Source organism: Vigna radiata, chromosome 5 (genome assembly GCF_000741045.1).
Source record: "Vigna radiata var. radiata cultivar VC1973A chromosome 5, Vradiata_ver6, whole genome shotgun sequence".
Classification (NCBI taxonomy): Eukaryota; Viridiplantae; Streptophyta; class Magnoliopsida; order Fabales; family Fabaceae; genus Vigna; species Vigna radiata.
Window position 1 is genome coordinate 8,713,406 of NC_028355.1, and position 20,123 is coordinate 8,733,528.

Genomic DNA, 20,123 nt, shown 5'->3' on the forward strand with positions numbered 1-20,123 from the left:
TCGTACTATTATGGTTCTGGTACATTAGTGGATGGTTTATATCATTTAAATCTTGATGTTAATTTTTCTGAATCCTTGTTTAGTGTTGAACATGTTGTTGATAGAAATTCTAGTGCAAGAAAGGAATGGTCTTCTTTCTTATAGAATAAAAGATTGGGTCACATATCCAAAGAAATGACGTTGAGGTTAGTGAATAATGAAATTTTACCTCAATTGGATTTTGATGACTGGGATGTATGTATTGATTGTATTAAGGGTAAACAAACAAACACATATCAAAATATCCCGCTACAAGAAGCAGTCAACTTCTTGAGTTAATACACACTGATATTTGTGGTACTTTTGATATTAAATCTTGGAGTGGTGAAAAATGTTTTATCTCTTTTGTTGATGATTTCTCACGTTATTGTTATATATATATCTATTGCGTGAAAAATCTCAATCAGCGAACGCCCTTGAGGTGTTCATAAATGAGGTGGAAAGGCAATAAGATAGAAAAGTAAAAGTGGCGAGATCTGATAGAGGTGGTTAATATTATGGTAAAACTGATGACAGTGGACAATGTCCAGGTCCATTTGCAAAGTATCTTGAAAGTCGGGGTATATGTGCACAATATACAATGTCCGGTGCACCACAACAAAATGGTGTAGCAGAAAGGTGGAATCGTACTCTTATGGATATGGTTAGGAGTATGTTAAGTCATAGTAATATTCCTTTATTTTTGTGGATGTATTCAATAAAGATTGTTGTATATCTGGTTAACAGGGTTCCTAGCAAAGTAGTTTCTAAAACTCCTTATGAACTATGGACTGGAAGGAAACCCAGTTTAGTACATCTTCATGTTTGGGGATGTTCGACAGAGGTAAGGTTATACAATCCACATGAAAAGAAGCTTGATGCAAGAATAATTAGTGGTTACTTTATCAGTTATCCTGAAAAATCAAAGGGATATAAATTTTATTGCCCTAACCATAGTACAAGAATAGTTGAGTTTGGAAATGCTCGGTTCATTGAAAATGGTCAATTTAGTGGGAGTGGGGAATCACGAATAGTGGACATTCAAGAGCATGCTGATAGTGTTTCTACATCTAATGTCTCTTCTGAAGTTGTTATCCCTCTTGTTGTATCACATTTACACAACAAGCAGAGACAACAAGTTAATGTTCCAATCCCACAAAATGAACATATAAATGTTGAGCCAATTGACAATGAGCAAGTCACAAATGAGCAAGTCATAAATGAGCAATTGATAGAGGAACCACAAGAAGCAGCATTAAAAAGGTCTGTAAGGCATAAAAGACCTGCTATTTCGAATGATTATGTGGTTTACTTTGTTGAACATGAATGTGACTTAAGCATTGATGAGGATCCAATCTCTTTCAGACAAGCCATGGAAAGTAATAATTTAGAGAATTGGTTGAATGCTATGAAAGAAGAATTGAAATCAATGGATGACAATAAAGTATGGGATCTAGTTGAATTGCCTAAGGGTTCAAAAAGAATCAGTTGTAAATGGGTCTTTAAGAATAAACATAACTCAAAAGGCAATATTGAAAGGTATAAAGCTAGATTAGTCGCCAAAGGTTTCACTTAAAAGGATGGCATTGAATACAAAGATACCTTCTCTCCTATTTCTAAGAAGGACTCTTTGAGAATTGTTTTGGCTTTGGTGGTTCATTATGATTTAGAGCTTCACCAAATGGATGTAAAGACCACCTTTCTGAATGGTGACTTAGAAGAGGAAGTTTATATGGATCAACCAGAAGGTTTCATAATATCAGGAAGAGAAAATTTGGTGTGTAAATTTAAGAAATCAATATATGGATTGAAACAAGCTTCCCGACAATGGTATCTAATATTTAATGATATCATAACTTCATATGGTTTTGTAGAGAACACTGTTGACCGGTGTATATACATAAAGATCAGTGGGAGTAAGTTTGTTATTTTGGTTCTATATGTTGACAACATTCTTCTTGTTGCTAATGATATTGGTATGTTACATGATGCAAAGAAGTTTCTCTCTAGCAAATTTGAAATGAAAGATATGAATGAGGCATCTTATGTGATAAGAATAGAAATATTTCGTGATAGATCACAAGGATTGTTATGTTTGTCTCAAAAAGGCTATATTAACAAAGTGTTAGAGAGATTCAAAATGGAAAAATGTTCTCCTGGAGTAGTTCCAATTCAAAAAGGGGACAAGTTTAGTTAAATGCAATGTCCCAAGAATGATTTGGAACGAAAGGCCATGAAGTCCATTCCTTATGCGTTAGTGGTTAGGAGTTCGATGTATGCTCAAACTTGTACTCAGCTAGATATTAGTTTTGCTATTGAAATGTTAGGCCAATATCAAAGTAATCCCGGAATGGATCACTGGAAAGCTGCAAAGAAAGTTCTTAGGTACTTACAAGGTACCAAAGAATACGTGCTCACCTATAGAAAGTCAGATCATCTCGAAGTGATTGGCTACTTGGATTCAGACTATGCTGGATGTGTGGATTCAAGAAAATCCACATTTGGGTATGTTTATCTATTAGCTGGAAAAGCAATTTATTGGAAAAGTGCAAAACAATCAATCATTGCTACTTCCACCATGGAGGCTGAATTCATGGCATGCTTTGAGGCCACGGTTCATGCTTTGTGGTTGTGGAACTTTGTATCGAGGCTTGGCATTATTGACAGTATTGCTAGGCCGATAAGGATTTATTGTGATAATTCCGCAATTGTCTTCTTCTCTAAAAATGACAAGTACTCAAAGGGTGTTAAACACTTGGATTTGAAATACTTTTCAGTCAAAGAAGAAGTGCAGAAACATAGAGTGTTGATTAAGCATATTGGTACTGATTTGATGATAGCAGATTTGTTAACTAAAGGGCTACCGCCCAAAACTTTTATTGGTCATGTTGAAAGTATGGGCATTATGGATAAGTCAATATTAACATGAGGGTGCTATGTATCTATATGGATATGTATAGTTATATGCTTGTACTATCATGACACTTGTGAATTCAATTGTTATCCACATTAAGTTATATGCATGTATTATTATTGTGGTGACATGATATATCTCTTTTAGAGACATGAAAGTTATAAGATTGATTAAAGTTATGTTGAGTTGTTTTGATTATGTGATACATGGAAGGAATCTTGTCGTTCATGACTTTTTCCCACCATGATCCAATCATTTCAATTCATATAAGGATGATGACTTGATAATTCTAATGAATGATGCACACCTAAAGTTTAGTTTTAGATCTTCAAGTCATCACATGAACCAAGTGGGAGAATGTTAAATTATATTAATAATTAACATTGGTTCATGTAATTTAAAGTATAACTTTGATGTGAAGATTCTAATGTGATGATTATTAGAATATAAGGTATTAAAGTTATTGGGATTATTTTAGAGTTATTAAAAGTAATTTCTCTCTTCTCACTTCAAAAGGGCATTTTAGTATTTTATTAAAGTTAATTAAAATATCATAAAAGAGGGAAAGTTTTGACTACTGTTGACAGGGTTAAGTTTCTCAAGGAAAAGAGAACGTAACGTTCTCAGAAAAGGCAAAGGAAACTGTAACTTTGAGAGAGAAAAACTTAACAATTTCTATATCATCACGATTTTTTGGGGAACGTAGGGCTGGAGAGAATAATTTCCCGGTCATTGAAGATAGCTTTTTAAATTTTAAAATAATTAAATTCCACGTAACTCTGACATGTCCTTAAAAATTGTGTGGTCTGCAAGCCAAGACACACAAATTTTAACACCATCCACTGAATTTAATGATAAAATCAAAATTGACTCAATTTTACATAAAGATGGACCTAATTGGGATAAAAAAAATACGAGAACCTATTTAAGACGATTCTACACGAATAAGTACCTCCAAAATGATTAAATCTATAATTTTTAAAAAATAAGTATTGTGTGGAGTACCTTGTTAAGTTTTATATTCATGGGTTTAAATAAACCTCGCGAGCTGTAAAAATTTGAATTCCAAAATCATCCTAGTCAGAAAATTATACTAATAACATCATAAAATAAAATAAATATTCTAAAATTTTAAAACATAACAAAAACTCTTAAAACTATTTTCTTTTTTCAATTTGGAATCATAATCAGTTTGATATATATATCATGTCTAATTAATTTACTTAATTGATTCATATATAAAGTCATACTTATAGTCAATTAATTGATCTAAATTTATTATACGTTACCTTAGGGTGACTCCGTTAATTTTTATTGATAGGGTTGTTTTAACAACTACAAACCTATAATTTATTATGATATATATATATATTATATTTTCTTTTTTATCAAAAATAATAATTGAGGTTAATATTAATTAGAACAATATGTGTATTAACTAATTAGAGACAACAATTATATTGGTTTTTTGAGATGATTTAATGAAGTTCAAAGCCATATTTAAATTTAGTCTGTACTCTATTTGTATGTTAATATGATGCTATATTCTTATAAAAACCAATTAATTTGAGGGTCTCTAAATATTAATGTCCAAAATAACAAAAAATCTATGTATGTTAAGTCTATGATAAAATTTAGTAAAAGGAAAACATTTAGCTGAACAAGAGGTTTATATGTTGACATTTGAGTTTTATGCACTAAGTAATAATATGTTTGGGGTTTAGATTAAGTAGTAACATGTTTAAGGTTTAGATTGAATAGTAATATGTTTAGAGTTTTATCTATAAATATATTATTTTAAGATTTTTTGGTTGAAATTGGACTCAAATGATTTATGTAATTTCTCTAATAGATAAGATTATAATATTTGAAAAGGGATGTAACTCACATGGAATTAATATAGATGCGTTCTTTTAAGTTGTAATATTTGAATGATGTTATCTCCTTCTGCCAATCAGAACCAAGGTAGAAGGGCTATAGTAAAACTTCTCACGACATTCACATCTCTAAATTTGTCTCTGATAAACAAAATCATAATATGGTTAGTTACATTGTTAATTTCCTAGGCACATTCAAGCTCGTAGGCCAACTTCAATTACTTAGAATCATTTGACAATTTATATATTAAATAGTATGTTATCCGTTTATGCCAAATTTGCCAGGAAATGACTAAATTTAATCATGGGTTAGGAAGTTGAATATAGAAAGACTTTTTTATACTGAAATTCCCATTGAAAACTAAAATAGAAAATCATTAATAACAGCTTTAATAGAAACTTTCATAATAGTTTCTGAAACATAAAATCTATTCAAGGGAACTTTTAGGAGAGAAATTATGTGATCATGATGAATGAGCAGGGACCAGACCATCTTGTACACAATGTATTTGAGATGCAAACCAAAGATATCGAATTATTATAAGCTGTTCATGTCTGAGTCAGATCAACAAATAATGCAAAAGAGAAGAGAAGAAAAGAAAACTAAGATGCAGCGACCATAATGGACTATACAGATGGAACATGAGTGCTTGAAGTATGAGTTACTCTACAGAGTGAGATACTGTAAATGGAGTGAAAATGTACAGTTGACAGTCGTGGATATCAACTCCAGCACTGAACGATGACACTGCATCTTCAGCTACTAACTTGTGCTGCAAGATAAAAAAAAAAAACATATAATCTGCTCTTATATAAATAGGAAACACAAAGACTGACATAAGAAGTTTCATGCAAAAGTAGGGTAGCTTACCTGCCACAGATCCCTCACAGAAACACGAATTCCAGATTCAAGCCCAAGTGCTTCCCATGAAGCTGTTATAGTGGCAACTTTTGAGCATCGATTCCAGAAAGCAACAGCCAATCGATTTCCTGATAAAGGACCGGCCCAAACCTGTATACATGTAAAAGTGAAGTCTAAATTTACCACATAGTACCATGTATACGACTTTAAACTTCATGTTAGTGCATACTTTCTCACATGAAGACCTAAAGAGGAACGTGTGCAGTAGTCTAATTCTAAATATCAGACATCAAAATAGTTCATAGCAGTAGTCTGTCTAATAGTTCTTCATTCTTTTTTATGGCAAATTGATCCACAAACAAGGGAAGTTTCAAAGATAATGATCACACGTGAAATTATAATGAAATTAGCTTCATCCAAGATGAAAGATGCATATTCCCTTGCTCCATATTGACACTACAAAAGAGTTAATGACACCTTGAGAATTGTGAAGTTATAGGTCCTTGGTAAACTTTGATACCATTGTTATGATCTTGAGGAGAGATACACCGGAGAGATTTAGCACTAATGAACCATGAGAAAACTTATATAAAAGATAATAAGACTATCTTTAACCCAAAACTTTAAGGTTTTGATATCATGTTAAAACTTAAGGAAGATAGAACCGTTAAGCTGAAACCGGGTGTATATGAGAGAGCATGGGTGCTTTGTTTTATGGTCTATATATATAAATGCTTTGTAAACTTTGAACAGCTTTGGTTCTTGAATGATGTTGATTTCCATTCAGAACGTATACGAGATTCAGTACTCCTAAAGGAGCAGTCCAAATAACCACTTAAGTCTCATTTGGTTTGAAAATATATATTTTCTTTTCACCTTTAGTTAGAAAAAAGGACACTTTTTGCACTATTTTCTATATAAATCATTGAAGATAAAGAAAAAAAAAAATGAAATCAAGGTAACATTTTTGTCACTAAAGTGAAAACATATAATAAAAAAGAACTTCAAACTAATTGAACCCGGAGTAATCTGATCAAATCTAATCCAATTAAATCAACATCAGAAGCACAACTACAATGAACCTCTAAAACAAAGCCAAAATGTTCAGAATATATTACCTGTCTGCAACCATCTACATCAGAAGCTTGAACTTTCCTTCCCTGGACTCCAAGTGAGTCTGCAGAGATACAAAATAATCAGTATCCTTACTTACCTTATGTTGAGTTTATTGAGAGAGAAGACTCACCAGAGAAACACAACACCAATGAGACCTAAGTCCAACCATATAAGAGATTTACACCACTTTCAACTCAAAACCTTAAGGCTATGGGTTTATAGCCTTCATCCTTATATGGTACTACTTTTTCATTTCTACTAAATGTAAGACTTAGACTCACAATTGGATACCCATTACCTTAGTCACTCAGATAGATGAAAAAATTTACTCCTTCCAATCTTTTACAAAAGAAACAACTAATGAATTTCATCAAGTCCACTAAAATTTGTGAAGTTAGTTAATTCTAATTAATAATGTTCTAAATTTAACTTTTATTCCAGAAATACTCTTTGAAGTAATTGTTTTAAGTTGGAGTTACATTAAATCAAGCTATACCTAATTTAAGAAACAACTTTTGCATCAGTAAGTAAAACTTGTATTGATAATAGACCCATAAATACATAAAGAATGTGTATCTGTCTCACAGATTCTCAATAAATGAAGGGTACAAAACCAAATTACTAATTAATACATCTTAAATTTATCCATTTTATGTATAAAGGACAGTACTAAGTAGCAAAGATAAACACATTGGCACCACATACAGGGAGTTATGCACCAACTTGGTAACAATAATAGAAAGCAGTTGTACGACCTTGATTTATGGCAATGACTTCTGCATTGCTTAAAATCTCAAGTGTTTCAGCAGTCAAATTTCTTACATCACAGCCGATCAATAGTGGTGCCTGCATGCACATGTTCAAAATTTTGAGCATGTGAAAGTTTCAAATATAAAATGTGTCTCAGTCTTTCCAAGCTTAGCTGATCTTTATGCTTTATTTAAAAGAAATCATGGTTATGCCAAACTGAAAGTGAATTCAGACGACCCTTGTTTTTTACTTTGTTTACACCAGAGAATCAATTTTGCAACCGTGCCTGCTATCCTAAGATCTCAAATTGCTGTTATTTGAGGGGCAGCATGTAGAAAAACATTTGATGAAAGACTGATATCGAGAGATGACAAATTCAGCACAGAAGAATGCCAGGGAGAAAATATAGGAATTAGGGGCTAAGATCAACACCTTCGCTAAAGCCCAGATGCTGAAGTGAGCACGGTATTCCTGGTAAGTCATTCCACCATTTCCAACTTCCAACATATCTGGATCTGTCCGGTAAAATGAGGTAAGTAGGAATGCTTCTGGTTTTCCTAATATTTTCAATAAAATTTCAAGAAAGACAAAATGTGTACCATTCCATCCCCCGGGACCAGCATATGCAGCCCACTTATCATTAAGATCGGCAATGGTTGTCATGCTAAACAACAAAAATAAGAATTAGACAACCACTCAAACAGATAATTTTGTACAAGAATTCTCCAAATTGATCAAATGTTAAAACTTTGTATCGAAATGACAGCTAGTTTTGGCACTGTAACTATGGTTTGCCAAGAAGAACAAATTATGGAATGAGTCTTGTAGTAATAGTTATACAAAAGATCAAGGGAATGTTTAGATTATTTCATAGGGTCAAATCTCAAACAAAATTGATGGCTGTTGCAGGATAACCCAGATTCCACGTTAAAAAACTATAACACTACGTTAATGTAATCTTTATCATCATGATTCAACAGTGTTACTTTATGACAAATAGTCACGAGCCTCATGCCAATCACTATTTACATACACATTCTTTATAAATCTTTCATGAACTCTAGGATCTAAAATAACTGCACGCTAGAGTGAATCTAATTTCTTAAGTCCACCTGCTATGTGAAAAGAAGATAAAACTTGGCTGGGTAGGATTATTTGATCTTCAAGTAATGAACTCACAAGCATGTGAGTAGTCTTAAATCTTTTCCCAATTCTGGGGCTAGGAATAGATGGGAAAAATACAATCCACCCTTTGAGCTCATTTATCCCTACACTTTCCCCTTCCTACTCTTTGCTACAACCTTATGCAAATTTTGATTTCTACCAAGCCAAGGCAGAAATAAGGTAACCATTACACCTTTAAATATGTCTCAATCATCTGTTATCGTGTGTGCAATTCCAATGCAGTAATAACTGAAGACTAATTGGACCCACAACTTTTGCTGGTTTAATGCTATTATCTTTCGTTAAGCCATGAGCATTCCAAATACAATTTTAAAGGTACCCCTTATAAATGAAAGTCTACAGCTTTAACCTTGCCCACGAATCACTGATATCATCAGTTGTGCGCCAGCTGTTACCTACCTTGTCTGCCCACAAGGCAGGGTTATCAACGCCCCTGCAAAATCAAAGGTATCCCCCGAAGAATTCTGTCAATCTAAACGGAACTAAGCTCATATAACAAAATACCAAAATTGCTTTATTACCATTCACACAGTGAGTAGAAAATTTTGCGTCCAGTTGCATTGAGAGCATCACGCATAGGAGGATAACTGGAATAAAAGCAACCACATTGGCTCAATTTATTGTATTAAGGTCTAACAACTAATACAAATACAGTGAGACAAAGATGAGAACACACCGTTCTTTTGGAGGGATACCCAGATTGTAACAGTTGTCATACTTCAAATAGTCTACACCCTGGTAGAAGGATTGAATTGAGTTAAAATTCCTGATAAGTAAAGATAAATATAACTTGCAACAATTCCTATTTATGACAATGTTACTAAGATATTAAGTTACAAAGGAATGATTTCAAAAGGAAGCTCAAGATACATTACTTACATAATTTTACAAAGATGTGCCTACTTTTTTTATTTTGGTTTCCCAAAGGTATCCTCCTTTAGAAGAAATCCTGATTGAGACACGGTCGACACTATGTGAACATCTTTCTTAATGGAATTCCTATCACTGGTTCACTACTTTGTAGGACCAGCACTTTTTGCTGGACCCAACCCCTTTGTTGGTTCTCGATGCTTAATATTAATCAGTGGTGGATGCACTTCAAACATCATCTTCATGAAATATTTGATTGATTGATAGTGGATGAATATTATTGCAAATTACATTTCCAATTAAATATTTGACATATTTTAGTGCAGCCAACTACTAAACTTTATAGTTAAATGCAACAGGCAGTTAGTCTGATTTCTTGTATTGCTTGAGAAATTTTAAATCTAACTCTACCATTTAGACATAATATTTATGACAGTATAGGTCATTGCTAAGTTCCGTGAAGACATTTCAACAAACAAATTTCAGTGAAGTACTATGATACTATCTGATCTACAACGGCATAATTTTTCTATTTGTTTTCTAAAAATGTAGAAGCATTCCATTAAGTGGAACAATTTCTTATCTCATCCAAATTTTGGCAGATATGACGATGCCATTAGAAATTCTTATCCAAAGCTTGGTTTTGTTTTGTAAAATGACAAATTAATTCCATAAAAGATATATGAGGCTGAGCTAAACAATTTATATCAGATGTGCTACACATACAGAATGCACATGATAAAATAGAAATGAATGAGGAGTACTTATGTTCTATGGACCCTACAAACTCCCTAGGCATGAATAGTATCTGATACTGTTTCACAAATCATGAAAATGAGAAAATAGAATCTAACCCAAGAGGCAAATAAATCTGCATCATCAGTTTCATGGAAAATCGATCCTGGCCGGACTTGACATGTAAAAGCCCTAATAACAGTGAGATATGTACAAATATAAAGAGATTAGATGATCAGTTAGTCACAATCAACATGAGTGACATTTCTTTAAGAATAAATTGTTCAAACATCTGGCTTATTGAAATATCATCTTACCCAGCATCTGAATATATGCCAAGCTTGAGTCCCTTTCCATGTACATAATCTGCAAGAGCTTTGATTCCAGATGGAAATGTCTTAGGATCAGGAACAAGTTGACCCTGCACTTCCACACCCAATACAGTAAGGAGCAACATATATTAAAGAACGTTCAAAACAGATACATAACCATTTACTCACATAGAAAATAGGTATGCATGTGACCATGAACAACATACATGCTTCCTGCTTGATTAAACAAATATGCAAGTGGAGTGCAAAGTTGGAAGCACAACCAATGTATACTTTAAATCGTTACACAACAACAACTTTAGCCATTATATAACAAATACCAATTGAAAAGGTTATTCTTCATCTAACTGAACTTCCGGATTGATAACATTGAAAGCCAACAGTTATGTAAAATAATAGATGATAACCATAAAGTTGATCTAGTAAGATCAAAAGCAAGAGTTTAACTAACCTTCAGATTTCTTGTCACAGCAGACCAGCAATCATCTGCACATTGCAAATTGTTATATCAAATGAGTATAAATAGATAGCACGCTGTAAGAAAGTTCATTTTTGAACATACATGAGCAGTACCTATGTTGACATATACATAACCTAAATCAGCCAATCCGGTTGATACCAGTGCATCAGCTGGAAGGATAAAATACATATCAGCATTAGTAGAACCGAGATAAATATTGAATACTCCTATTAAGTATGAACCATAATGCTTGCAATGAAACAAAAATACGCCTTTGGAGATTATAAATCTAAAATTACAAAACAAATCATTATCCGAGGGAATGCAAATTTCACAATAAAAACAAAAGTTCTTTTTTTTTTACGTGTTTAAATAGTTAACCTATTTCACCGAAAAAAACTGCCATACTGTCTAGAATGCAAAGTTTATTTAAAGGACAGAGAGAACCAATGACCAAGGGTCGAAATCCCCCTTCCAGCAACACACAGACATACTCAAAATATATTGGCTTTCATTAACTGTCCACTGGCCAAAGGAGATACTTTTTTTAATTATGCAATATATTTATTTAAATAAAATCAAGTTAACATATGTCTACTTTTCAAAAAGTAAAATAAAACAAGACGGATGAGAGAAGATAAAATGTTTCATTATGAAGGTAAGGAGACTGGTATCATCATAATCCGTGTCAATTCACTGAAAGCAAGTAAAAGATACCCGTTTCCTTAATGACCCTTTCACTGATATTGCATGCAAAGAAGTTCCAGCTATTCCATCTGCAGACCAATTAAAAGAAAATCAAACTTAAGACAATCCAAAATATATGTGTGCGATCGTGATCGTGGCCGTGTTTGTGCAGAAGGGTCTTATAGTTTTATCAGTTTGGAGGAAGCAACAGAGAAAAGAAAAAGAAAATCAAGAAAAAGTCAACAACTCACAGATTTTATTCAACTAAAAAACAAAAGAGTAAGCGAGAGAAAGTGAGAATCGAACCCCATCTGAGGCGTTTTAGCCAATCCATTACTCAGCTGAAACACTCCGTACATGGAAGTGTCGTAAATAGAATGAAAGTTTGATCCGAAAATTGGGTTCCCATAGCTCTGCAAAAGAGGCGCAACTCTCGCTGAAGCCGAAACAGAGGAAGCAAAGAAGAATTGAATGACCAAGTACACCAAAAAAGTGTATCCGAGTTTCTGCTTCGCCATGAAAGTGATGAAATTTGAAATTTAGAGAGCAGAAGATTTTGTGCAATACAAGAAACTGAACAGTGTCACTGGAAACAAATCCAAAACATCAGTTTGAGTGTGAGATATCTGTAGGAACTGTCCGGAAGAGAAACATTTGACACGATTTGCCACATACAAGACAACACTTAATGTTATTCTTTAATTTTGAAATTAACTGTTAATGAATATGAATAGAAGGAATACTTTAAGTTAGGGATAAGAATCTCTCCGTAATATTCGAAATACATAGTTTTCTGTATCTTAGTACGTGTCACTGCTATAAATTTGCTTCTAGTTGTTTTTACGTTGAATCCAATCTTTTAAGTTGTTAGCTTTTTCTATCTGATAAGCTTTTATACAGTAATGGGTCTAGACACTTCTCTTCCTGTTATAGGACCCACGGTCTATGTTAGTAGGACAATTCTTTTCTAACGAGGTTTAAACTGTGTTTTGGTCTCTTATTTTAATTTTTCATACAGTGAAAAAAGTCTATTCTTTATCGCTTAAAAAATTTAGTTCCAGTGCTTATTTTTTAAATTTGACAATCTTCAACGTAGTATCGTATAAGCAACCATTCTTAATAAAAAATTAAAATAGTGTAACGTTGTTGATACAATTATAATTAAGGTTTAAACCATTTTTTGGTTCCTAAGTTAATTTTTGATGTTTTGTTTAGTCTCCGCTTTTAAAAATGTCAACTTTTGGTTCCTATGATATGAAAAATGTATCAAATCAGTCCTATTCGTTAACAAATCACAAGTTTTTCATTAAGTGATTTGTTGTTCATAACACCTTCCATTAACAAATCACAAAATATTGGATACCTAGGTATGAAAACTTGTGATTTATTGTTCATTAAGTGCTGTCATGAGGACTGATTTGATACATTTTTTATATCATAGGAACTAAAGGTTGACATTTTTAAAAACGAGAACTAAACTGAACATCGGAACTTAACTTAGGTACCAAAAAAGGGTTTAAACCTATAATTAAATGTATCACTTTGGATTAGTTTAATGAAATGAAAAATGTAACTTTCTTTAGTAAGTTACCCTATCACTCGCTTAATCCATTCCTAAATGGAGTGAACCATAATTGGTATTAGGGTGGACAAAGAGTGTTGTACTACACTTAATCATAAAAAAGTTCAAATAAATTAAACTGAACTAGAAAATAGTTCAAAAAAAAATTGAACTGAACTACTTTATGGTTCAGTTATACTATTACAGCTCAATTAACTATTATAAAGACCCTTCTCTTATTGTCAAGTGGCAAAGACGCTAGTGTCTTACAACTAATAACACTCAATGCTTTCAGATAAGGAAGTTCTATCCCTTGAGAATAAGGACTCCACATTATCATAATATTGAATAGTCAAATACTGAAGAGAGCTCAAGTTTGCAATCTCATTCTCGGGCAAAACAGCTTGCTTTGTGGTTATGACAAAATCTTGAAAACTGATCAATTTTCTTAATCCTTTGGGTATTGCTTCTAGCTCCATGCATCCACCAAGGTCCAACACTTGCAAACTTTAAAGCTCACAAATAGAATCAGGGAGTCCCCTGATTCCGCCATTGCCATGGACTGCCCTTCTGATAAGCTAGCGGTGTATCTGTCCAACGACGGTGGTTGTCCGGTGACTTTATACGGTATGAAAGAGGCTGCTAAGTTCGCAAAGGAGTGGGTTCCCTTTTGCAGAAAGTATGGGGTGAAGTTGATTTATACCTTTGGGTTATGAGATGGATGGATAGATAGGATGCGTACCAGTCAATCAAAGAGGTCTGAGATCCTACAAGACAAGATGGTTCTCCGTTCCATCAGCGTAGGCCTTGAACCTAGGCGTCGCGACCTATTTAAGTGCCACGGTGAGACCCCTGATCTGGTGGTTGTGAGGACCACCCTGGAGAGAAGGTAAAATGGCGAAGTTGATTTTGTCCTCAAATTCATAAACAGCGTTCTATGGCTGCCCCTTCTTGGGCGGCTTCAGACCCTTCCGGTAAAAGATCATGCTCGCCCTGGGACTACGCAAGCTCTTATGCCAGAGGTGTAGTACCCGTGGGTGAGGTGACTGCTAGAAGGCAGATCCAGCCCCATGATATAGTCGTGGGGGTTCAGCACCGCCGTGTACGACACAGGTTTTCGACCTCAAACTCGTTGTCGCCGTAGTAGCGATTTCGACAAAGCCTTCGACAGAGTCTTTGATGGTAGCAAAGCAGCGAACCTTCAACGACGGCAGCCTTCAACAGCGTCAGCCTTCAAAGGCGGCAGCCTTCCACAACGACAACCTTTAACAACAGCGAGTGAGAACGAATGTAACGAGGCAGAAAGCAAACAAAGTCTATGACTGAGAACGCAAATAGAAAACCTAAACTGTAGTTAATTAGTTAACTGTACTGAATATAAAATAAGTTCAGTTTTTTTTAAACTGAACTATTAATCAATTTAATTAGTTTTCAGTAAATTTAGTTTAAGTTTTTCAAGTATAAAAAAGTACAGATAAACTATAGTTTAAGTTTTTTAAGTTAATTTTGCCCAGCCCTAATTGGTACGTGGCAACCCATAATAGCACGAGATATATAAAATTAATATAAAAGATCAGATGTTGAATTTATATTAATTTGTTTACTTTAATGATTGTTGACAAATTGACAAGCGTACCAAATCGTACAAGTAATAATAAAATGGTAAGTCCAAGTATCGTTTTCCCAAGAGACTCACGACACTAAAATGTTGTGCTTTTGCTTAACCAATCAAGACTATAAAAATAATATTTTGGGATTTTTTTAAAGTGCAGAAAAATAAACATGAATGCAATTTGATCAATTGAGGTTAAACACAAAAGTGGATGAATGAATGGAGTTGTTGGGGGTTTACAATTTCATTTAATCTGCTCTCTCTTACCTACTACCCTTGAATATTAGTTTGATTAATTCAATTGTTATGCGACTTTCTTAGCCTCCCCTTAACCCGATCCCTCGGTGAAAAGGGCCTAATATTAACTACTGGCTTGCTATCCCTAGCCTCCCCTAGTAATTAATACCGCGTTATAAACAGAAGTTAGCGCAATTGATCGTCCTACCCCTATCCCTAGGTGGTATTGCAAAATCAAGAAATTACTCACCAGTTCATGTCATTACTGTACGTCCCCATATCAATAAAGACAAACATCAGTTACCGAATGAGTTAAACGATAAAGGCCTTAAGCACAGATGATAACCCAACAATTATCAATCAAAACATATGGAGACCATATAAATAATCAAGAGTTTCAATAAAAGAGAGCATCAAAAGATTACATTGTTTCCCCCAATAACAATAGGGTGTAGTTCACCATTGTCATAATGAATCTAGACGAAGAATGGAATGAAAGAGATACAAACCCTAAAAAGGAGAAAATGAGAGTTGTCACCATCTCCAAATCTACCCCAAAGGGGTTAAAAGTGTGTTTCTGTGCCTAAGCCATCAAAAGATACAAACCCTAAGACGTTCTGGCCTTTAAATAGGGCATAAAAATAACATAAAACAAGCCCAAGCCCAAACAGATCATAAAAAACACAGAAAACAGGTCCAAGCCCAGCGGACCACCGCCCGACGGTTTAAGTCTGCCGCCCGGCGGTTTGCCTCCACACCGCCCGGCGGCAATCGCCACCGCCCGGCGGTTTCCCTCAACATCGTCCAGCGTCAATCGCCATGCCTACTCCTCGTCCTGGACCGCCCGGCTGTTTAAGTGTGTCGCTGGGCTGTACGTCGACTCTTCAAATCTTCATTTTTCTGCTTTTCTTGAGTCAACGACCTGTATCTTTAACTTCATTCTTTACTTTTCTCAAATTAGCTACAAAACAATGCAAAACAAGCACAAAATCGCTAAAAACAGCTTTTCACTCTCTTCAGACTCATTTATTGATTTTTGCTTGATTCTAAGCTCATTCCGAGTAGTAAAGGGTGTAATTTGGTCCAAATTGACATATGAAAATAATTGTTTTTCAACCTTCATCAACAGCCCAAACTTAGAATTTTGCTTGTCCTCAAGCAAAACAAAACAAAACAACACACAAAACAAAACTTGGCTTTATACTGTTTCATCCAATGCCTCAACAATCCCAAGGTACATGACAAAACCACTCAATTCAATATCCTCNGTGAAATCCAAAATAAGATGCATGCATGCTTTCAATCTAGAGATTGCACAATAGATGTTATAAACTATGAATGATCAATCCACTAAGCCAAAATGCACTCATGAAAATTAACAATTCATACCAAGCAAGTGTTTCACTCAATCACTCAAGTGTTTAAGGTGACACTCCAACTCTCTATTGTTCACAAGTCACATAAAACAAAATTGCAATTCATCTCAAACAATCAACATCTTTACATGCAAATGTTATCAAAAGGACTTTTCACGGCTTGTAATGAGGTTTGGCTAACAAGAAAAATTGGTTTTTCTAGAATGCAAAATCCTTGAGTCAAGAGAACTTATCAAAATATTCAACAATTAAGCACAACTCTCTCACCAAAATTTCTCATTCCCAACTTCTTCCCTTTTCTTTTCTTTTTCATTGAGCTCATCTTCATGCTTTTCTTCTTTTCTTTTCTTTTTCTCATGAATTTTTCTCTTTTCACAACAATTGAGCTCAATGCCTTTTACTTGTTTTTTTCAATTTTCCCCCCGTACAACCCCAAACTTGAACCTTTTCATCAGATACAATGAAGCTCATCCCAACTCAAGGTAAAGATTTACAAGACAAGGGTTCACATCCTGTTTTAGGCTAAGGTTAAAAAAAGGGTAAAATATTTTCAAGAACTTTGGGTGAAAATTTGGCCAGAGAAGGGTTTTCAAAAATGGCCTTGATCATATGACATTCACATGCAATTCAAGGCAATATCATCCATGTTTTCCTGTGAACAATGCATACAACAATAAAAACTCTGAAGCTCATAATCTAACACACATGCTTTCTCACACAAAATTCATTCATACACCCTGCCTAGCATCATGACCACAATCATAGATTCATTACACATCTATTTCACAGAATATCAACATGCATTACAACTCAATTCTCTTCCACATCAAATAATCATCAATTAGATCTATCGTGCACGTCAGTCAGTCAAACATTTTCAGAACAAGTATTAAAGCCAAGAATACACACCAAAATTAAAATTCAACCTATTCTAGGAATTTACAATGCAAAAGTGTAAGAAGAAATTCTAGGTTGCCTCCTAGTAGCGCTTGTTTAACGTCACGAGCCTGACCCAAACCTGATTGGCACTTGTCAGTAAGTGCACTTCCTTTCACCACCCATCAGTAGGTGTACCTTCCGGATATCCTTCAGTGGATACCTATATCTTCTAACATCCCCCAGTAGATGTTATCCCGGTAGCATTCATCCGTAAATGCTAATCTTTCTAATCTTCATTGGCATCCATCAGTAGATGCCATATCATCTAACATCCATCAGTAGATGATATCATCATTGCCATCAGAAGCAGCACATAACCCAAACAAAATAAATAAAATAAAATAAAACCAAATCAAATAAAATAAAAAAAATCAAATAAAATAAAATAAAATAAAAATAAAATAAAATAAAATAAAATAAAATAAAATCAAAAAGAAATTGAAGATAAAAAAAATTCAGAAATTGGGTTGCCTCCCAGCAAGCGCTCTTTTAACGTCATTAGCTTGACCCGGTAAAGCCAAACACCCATCAGTAGGTGTTGAAATTTTATGTTGGTGTTCCTCCTTCCTTCATGACACCAACAACATCTCGGAAATTTCCTTTGTCACCAAATGTAAGAGCTCTGTTTGCTTTGATAGTCTTGACAACCTATAACCTAATTTTGAATTTCATTGATGTGCCAGGTTAGGGTTTGTCACTTTTCACATCAGGGTGTTGGTGAACCAATTCTTCTTCCTTATCTACCTCCTGATGATCTTGTGCTCCTAGTACCAAAATTTTTATCCTGCATACACTAAAGAACACTGCACTAGAGCACCGAATTAGCCCAAAAAATAAAAATAGTAAAAGATAATTTTAATTTTAATTTTAATTTTAATTTTCGTTTTTTTTTTTGTTTTTTTTTTGTTTTTTTCTTTTTTAGAAAAGATAAAAGAAGAAAAAAAATAAATAAACACAAAAAATAAAATAAAAAGATAGAAAGAAAAATAAATAGAAAGATAGGGAGGTAGATAGATGGAAAGATAAGGAGAAGGATGATGGAAAGAATGTGAAGAAGAATAAGGAGAAGAATATGGAAAGATATTATTTTATTTTATTTTCATTTTTTTTTTATAAAAACAGAAAGAAAATAAAAATAAAAATAAAATAAAATAAAATAAAATGAAATAAAATAAAATAAAATAAAATAAAATAAAATAAAATAAAATAAATCAAATCAAATCAAATAAAATAAAATAAAATCAAATCAAATCACATCAAATCAAATAAAACAAAATAAGATAAAATCAAAATCAAATCAAATAAGACAAATAAAATAAAAAGAAAGTCTAATCGATCAAGAATCGCACACATAGAATAGTTCTACCATGAGTCCTCGGCAACGACGCCAAAAACTTGTTGACAAATTGGCAAGCGTACCAAATCGTATAAGTAATAATAAAATGGTAAGTCCAAGTATCATTTTCCCAAGAGACTAACGGCACTAAACTGTTGTGCTTTTGCTTAACCAATCAAGACTATAAAAATAATATTTTGGGCAATATCATCCATGTTTTCCTGTGAACAATACATGCAACAATAAAAACTCTGGAGCTCAAAATCTCACACACATGCTTCCTCACACAAAATTCATTCAAACACCATGCCTAGCATCATGACCACACTCATAAATTCATCACCCATCTATTTCCTGGATATCATCATGCATTACCACATCAAATAATCATCAAATAGATCCATCATGCAAATTAGTTAGTCAAACATTTTCAGAACAAGTAATAAAGCCAAGAATACACACCAAAATTAAAATTCAACCTATTCTAGGAATTTAAAATGCAAAAGTGTAAGAAGAAATCTAGGTTGCCTCCTAGTAGCGCTTGTTTAATGTCACGAGCCTGACCCAAACCTGGTTGGCACTTGTCAGTAAGTGCACTTCCTTCCATCACCCATCAGTAGGTGTAGCGTCCGGATATCCTTCAGCAGATTCAAATATTTTAGCATCCCTCAGTAGATGTTAAACATTACTGCCATCAGAAGCAACGCATAACCCAAAAATAAAATAAAATAAAATAAAATAAAAAATACAAAAAAATAAAATAAAGTAAAATAAAATAAAATAAAATCAAATCAAATAAGATAAAATAAAATAAAATCAAATAAAATAAAATAAAATAAAATCAATTCAAATCAAATCAAATCAAATCAAAGAAAATCAAATAAAATAAAATCAAAACAAAAAAAAATTCAGAAACTGGGTTGCCTCCCAAGAAACGCTCTTTTTATGTCACTAGCTTGACCTGGTAGAGTTCAAACACCAATCAGTAGGTGTTGATACTCCCCTTTCTTGATATTCTTTTCTTTTTCTTCTTCTGCTGAATTTCTTCATAAAATTAAGAACACCAAGCACCCGTTTCCATGTTTCAATCATAGGAACTTTAATCTCCAATTTCTTGAAGATCTCCATAAAGCTCAAAAATTTATTTTCCTTCCTATGATATTTCTTTTTATGAGGAAGGGGTTTTTCACAAGATCTTTTCTTTTTACCTCTCTTCCTTTTCTTCTCTCTCCTCAACTTTCCTCTTTTCTCTTTTC

General features: G+C 33.6%; 1 protein-coding gene across 1 annotated transcript; it reads right to left on the reverse strand.

The window, feature by feature from the left end:
• Positions 1 to 5,265: 5,265 nt before the first annotated feature.
• LOC106762471 (alpha-galactosidase 3) lies at positions 5,266 to 12,524 on the reverse strand. Its single transcript, XM_014646408.2, has 15 exons — positions 12,113 to 12,524; positions 11,837 to 11,895; positions 11,233 to 11,289; positions 11,111 to 11,145; positions 10,645 to 10,748; positions 10,447 to 10,519; positions 9,399 to 9,457; positions 9,244 to 9,309; positions 9,072 to 9,155; positions 8,137 to 8,201; positions 7,970 to 8,052; positions 7,543 to 7,633; positions 6,790 to 6,848; positions 5,681 to 5,821; positions 5,266 to 5,582 (listed from the first exon to the last, which is right to left on the reverse strand). Exons 1-15 carry the CDS (start codon positions 12,322 to 12,324, stop codon positions 5,472 to 5,474), a joined length of 1,299 nt encoding a protein of 432 aa, XP_014501894.1. The 5' UTR covers positions 12,325 to 12,524; the 3' UTR covers positions 5,266 to 5,471.
• Between the last annotated feature and the right edge of the window lie 7,599 nt (positions 12,525 to 20,123).